This window comes from Bison bison, unplaced genomic scaffold (assembly GCF_000754665.1).
Source record: "Bison bison bison isolate TAMUID 2011002044 unplaced genomic scaffold, Bison_UMD1.0 scf7180017864280, whole genome shotgun sequence".
Taxonomy (NCBI): Eukaryota; Metazoa; Chordata; class Mammalia; order Artiodactyla; family Bovidae; genus Bison; species Bison bison.
Window position 1 is genome coordinate 3,978,994 of NW_011494852.1, and position 5,074 is coordinate 3,984,067.

At 55.6% G+C, this 5,074-nt stretch overlaps 1 protein-coding gene across 2 annotated transcripts in view; it reads left to right on the top strand.

Annotated features, from left to right (window-relative positions):
* The window catches only part of LSR (lipolysis stimulated lipoprotein receptor), a 15,820-nt gene extending 10,759 nt beyond the window's left edge, over positions 1 to 5,061 (top strand). For both annotated transcript variants that reach the window (XM_010848993.1, XM_010848995.1), the window contains 6 exons: positions 23 to 169; positions 3,225 to 3,386; positions 3,551 to 3,610; positions 3,710 to 3,841; positions 4,128 to 4,759; positions 4,845 to 5,061. In XM_010848993.1, the coding sequence (XP_010847295.1) occupies positions 23 to 169; positions 3,225 to 3,386; positions 3,551 to 3,610; positions 3,710 to 3,841; positions 4,128 to 4,759; positions 4,845 to 4,880 (1,169 nt within the window). In that variant the 3' untranslated portion in view covers positions 4,881 to 5,061. The remainder of the gene's footprint in view (positions 1 to 22; positions 170 to 3,224; positions 3,387 to 3,550; positions 3,611 to 3,709; positions 3,842 to 4,127; positions 4,760 to 4,844) is intronic.
* Positions 5,062 to 5,074: the final 13 nt, after the last annotated feature.

The window sequence follows — 5,074 nt, forward strand, 5'->3', positions numbered from 1 at the left end:
GCCAGTTCTTGTGTCCCCGCAGACTGGCTGTTCGTGGTCGTTGTCTGCTTGGCGGCCTTCCTCGTCGTCCTCCTGTTGGGCATCTGCTGGTGTCAGTGCTGCCCCCATACCTGCTGCTGCTACGTCAGGTGCCCCTGCTGCCCGGAAAAGTGCTGCTGCCCCGAGGCCCGTGAGTACCCCTCACCCGCCGCACGCCCACTCCCACTCAGCGTCTGTCCTGCTGCCCCGAGGCCCGTGAGTACCCCTCACCTGCCGCATGTCCACTCCCACTCAGCGTCTGTCCTGGGCCCAAGGGGAGGAGGCGCCCGTCTGCCTGCCTCCTGGGACAGTGTCACTCTGGAGGTCATGAGGGGAGTAGTTTGGGGAAAAGTGGGCCAAGGAGGACCTGCTACTTTACATTATCATTTACATCAACTCTTCACTTACTTTTTTACTTTTCATTTATTTCAAGTCTTTCCTTTTGAAGGTAAAATTATGCACAAGGTAAAAAAAAAAAATCAAATAGTACAAAACATTGTTCACCGGGAAGTAAAAGTCCTTTTAAAAACAAAATCTGAAGTGAAAGAGGTCAGAAACCAAGCGAGGTTTACAGCCCCCCAAATTTAAGCACCTTTTAACAACCCACATCCACATAAGGATGCTGGATTTTTCCACGGATGCCGTTTAAGGACCATCCAGCGCATCAGATTGAGGGCAGGAGGAGAAGGGGACGACAGAGGATGAGATGGTTGAATGGCATCACCGACTCGATGGACATGGGTTTGAGTGGACTCCCAGAGTTGGTGATGGACAGGGAGGCTTGGCGTGCTGCGGTTCATGGGGTCACAAAGAGTCGGACACAACTGAGCGACTGAACTGAATTGAACTGAGCACATCAGAGAGGGTCTGGGATTAGACATGGACCCGAGGTGGAGGGGGAAGAAGCAAACAGGAGAGGTGGGAAAGGAAGAGAGAGGTGCCTCCCTTCTGCCGCCCCACTTCCCCCCTTGGGGACATCAGTGCTTCCAGTTCCCTGGTTACCTTCCCGAGAGCACCTCTGTACTCAGTTATTGGGAAGTTTCCATCAACTCTGACATGGAAGTTCTAGACCCAGACACCTGCTCTCTTGTTCCTTGTACTAAAAGTAGGCCGTGAAAACATACTTCTCTACTAGTTCTCAGTGAGGGCGCCTCACCTTTTCCTTTGTCACTGTCAAGTTCACCATATCTTTGGTTGACAGACAGATGACCCTGGCGGCTAGAAAGAAATAACTTTACATGTTAGGAGCACCTAGACTAGGAGAGACCAACAGAGGGACAGACCTGCCCCCTCTCAGGGCACCTGCTCATTTCTAGGCCAAGAGTGAACACGTGGTAGAAAGAATTACCCCGGTGGCTCAGATGGATGTGTGTTAGCATCCTGACATTTAAGGTTTCCACGCGCCGTGACTCCAGTGTAATTAACACAGTCCAGGTTAAAATCATAGGCAGTCATCGCAAGCTTGGGCAGGTGGAGGTTTGAGGCCTGGCTAGACCTCTTTACCTGTTGGGAAGTCCACTGAAGGACTTCCCCTCTCAACCTCAGTTTCCTCCTCTGTAAAATGGGGCCACAGCAGAGCCTGCTGTACAGCATGAGTCAGGATCCCGTGAACTGGTGTGTCCCGCATTTAGAGTGGGGCTTGGCCTACACAGAGCGTTCCACGCCCACAGCTGCCAGACATTGCTGCCGTCAGCATTGGTAATGACCGAGGGCCAGGATGCAAATTAGAGCCCCTACCACTCACACCGTGTGACCTCAGGTGAGCAGCTGGTTTCCTTCTCTGCAGGGTCCTGCCATCACGGGGTGTCATGAGCATTAAGGGAAATGCTGTGTGTCAGGGCCCAGCACAGGGCCACGGCTCAGACCATGCTGGCTAATTTTCTGGTCACTGACTGAACTCAGCAGTGGGCAACCTGTTTCACCACCGCCTGGAGAAATCAAATCCACTGCTCTCTGGAGGCCCACACTGGCCATCTCCTCCCTCTCAACATTTTTAGTTGTGGGTGTCTTGCCTATTACTTGCGGGGGTGGGTGTTAGTCCATTTCACAGGTGGGGTAGGATTCCCCCCAGGGGTGCAAACAAGTTTGCAGTTAACCCCGCTAATTAAGGCAGGGACCAGGACTGTGAATGCCAGTCCCAGGGCCCAATTTCCTCCACCCTGAGACCCTGCTCCCCCAAACTGAGATCCCATTAACTCCCCGCCAGAGGCCCTGTTATTTCTGCCACAGCCACAGCCCTCCTGAGCCGTCCTAGAGCAGCAACTCCCAGAGCTAATTATAAAACAGCACGTCCGCCAACTGCTGAGGGGCTTCTTCGGTGTGTGTGTTGGGGGGGGGGTGCGGTAAGCACTGAGCCTTCTGCTGCCCAGCTGAATTGGGTGAAGGGAGCTTTCTGAGCCTGATGCCCCACTCCATCTTCCCAGTGGGGTTTGGCCTACACAGAGCGTTCCATCATCTTTGGAGTTCCAGGACGAAAGCAACTTGCCTAGGCCCGTGACTGCCTCAGAGCAGCCACCAGACCCCAGCCTCTTGCCCGGGGAGGAGGGTGCTGGGGAGGATGTGCCCTTGAGTTGTCAAGCCTAGAACCGGGCGGGGGCGGGATGGGTGTGGCCCCCAAGGTGGAAACACTAGAGGAGATGCTTTGCTGGTTGGCTGAGGAAGTGAATGCTGAGGTTCCCAAGACGGCTTCCCATCACCTCGGGGTCTGGAAGACCCTGCAGGGAGGACCCAGCAGGCGGGAAAGGGGAGCAGGCATGGGATCCCCGCCCCCAGATGATCCATTTTTCTAATGCAAGGGCTCGGATGTCAAAGGGAACACTTATTTCTGGCTTGTGGGTCCAACACATTGGTGTTTATCTACAAGACACCTCTGTCCCTGTTGCTCTGTAAGAACGCAGGTCCAGAGTGGCCGTGTCCTATGATAAGTTGGCAGCAGAGTTTGACGTAAAACCTTGTCAGATGCTGGGAAACCACTGTACTGTCAAACAAACTGGCATTCCTGATTGGGGCCGCCGGTGTACACCCTCCCATCCTAAAACTCTTGTGGGGAACGGCTCAGGAGGTGTGGACTCAACACAGCTCATGTCCTCTGACCTCAGGGACCCTATAGCAACCAACCAAGCACACAGGGAAGCTCTTCAACAGGGGACTGGGGAGAAGGCCTGTGGCCCCTGGGGCTCTTCTCATGCTGTGTGTGTTCTCCCCAGTATACGCTGCAGGCAAAGCTGCCACTTCGGGCGTTCCAAGCATTTACGCCCCCAGCACCTACGCCCACCTCTCCCCTGCCAAGACCCCACCCCCGCCAGCCATGATCCCCATGGGCCCTCTCTACAATGGGTACTCTGGAGACTTCGACAGGAATAGCTCAGGTGAGGCCCTGGGGACAGCCAGGAGTAGCTGGTGGGAGGTGGAGGGATGCAGGGAGGCTGGGCATATGGCTATTAAGGGGTCTGGAGTTGGAAGAGGGAATTGGGGGCAGAGGGCAGGGGGCTGGGAATGCACGGTTTTGCTCCTGACAGCCAATCTCCCCCAGTTGGCGGCCACAGCTCCCGGGTACCCCTGCTTCGTGACACAGACAGCAGCGTGACCTCTGGTGAGAACCAATCCTTACGAAGTTGAACATGCCTATAGGGGAGGTGGGGTGGTCAGCATCCAACCTCTGGAACTGATCACCTCCAACTCCTATCCCTAGAGATCCGCAGTGGCTACAGGATTCAGGCCAACCAGCAGGACGACTCCATGCGGGTCCTATACTACATGGAGAAGGAGCTGGCCAACTTCGACCCTTCTCGACCCGGGCCCCCCAATGGCCGTGTAGAACGAGGTGAGCCTTAGGATCTGAGGGATTCTTGAGGGGGCTGGGGGAAGCAGGTCTCCCCGATAATTGCCCAGGGACGCTTGCTCCACATCCTGAACACAATCCCTCATTCCCTACCATGGCCACAGTGAAGTGTACAGAACCCTGCAGATCGTCACTAAATAGGTGAGAAGCCTGGGGCTCCCTTGAGAAGAATGTATGAGCCAAATGAGTGACACTGCTGGGCCCCTGGGCTCCTGACATTAGGTCCTGACCACCTCCCACCAGTAAGAGACACCTTCCTTCCCTACAGCCATGAGTGAAGTCACCTCTCTCCACGAAGACGACTGGAGATCCCGGCATTCACGGGGCCCTGCCCTCACCCCCATCAGGGATGAGGAATGGGGTCACCACTCCCCCCGGAGTTCCAGGCGGTGGGAGCAAGAGGCCCCCCTGGAGCGGCCAGGGAACAGCCGGGGTGCGGGGCGGCCCCGAGCCCGCTCTGTGGATGCTCTGGATGACTTTACCCGGCCAGGCTCTGCTGAATCAGGGAGGAGATCTCCCCCAAGCAGTGGGAGGAGAGGCCGGGCCTATGCACCGCCGCGAAGTCGCAGCCGCGATGACCTCTATGACCAAGACCAAGACGACTCCAGGCACTTTCCACACTCCCGGGATCCTCACTACGATGACTTCAGGTCTAGGGACCAACCTCATGGTGACCCTCGGGCCCGCTACCAGCGCTCCCGGGACCCTAGGGATGATGGCTCCAGATCCAGGGACCCCCCCTATGACGGGCGGCTACTAGAAGAGGCCTTGAGGAAAAAGGCGCCAGCGGAGAGGAGGCCTTACAGGGAGGAAGAGGAAGAAGAGGCCTACTACCCTCCAGCGCCTCCCCCTTACTCTGAGACTGACTCCCAGGCTTCACGGGAGCGGAGGCTTAAGAAGGTGAGTGATAAGGCCCTGAAAGCCTTCCTGGACTCTCTTCTCCAGTCCTCCCTGGCTCACATCCATCTTTCTTTTTCCTTTGCAGAACTTGGCCCTGAGTCGGGAAAGTTTAGTCGTCTGATCTCAACATTTTGTATGTAGTTTTTGTACTTTTTTTTTTTTTAATTGGAGGGATCATTGATGATCTTCTCTTTGTAAAACTAATAAAACTTCTGATCACAAGTCTTGAGTCCGGAGGAAAGCATTTGTTTTGTCGCGCGAGGTGGGGAGCCCGGACAGCCGCTGTGTGTGTCTGCAAAAGGCCGCATGTCCAGT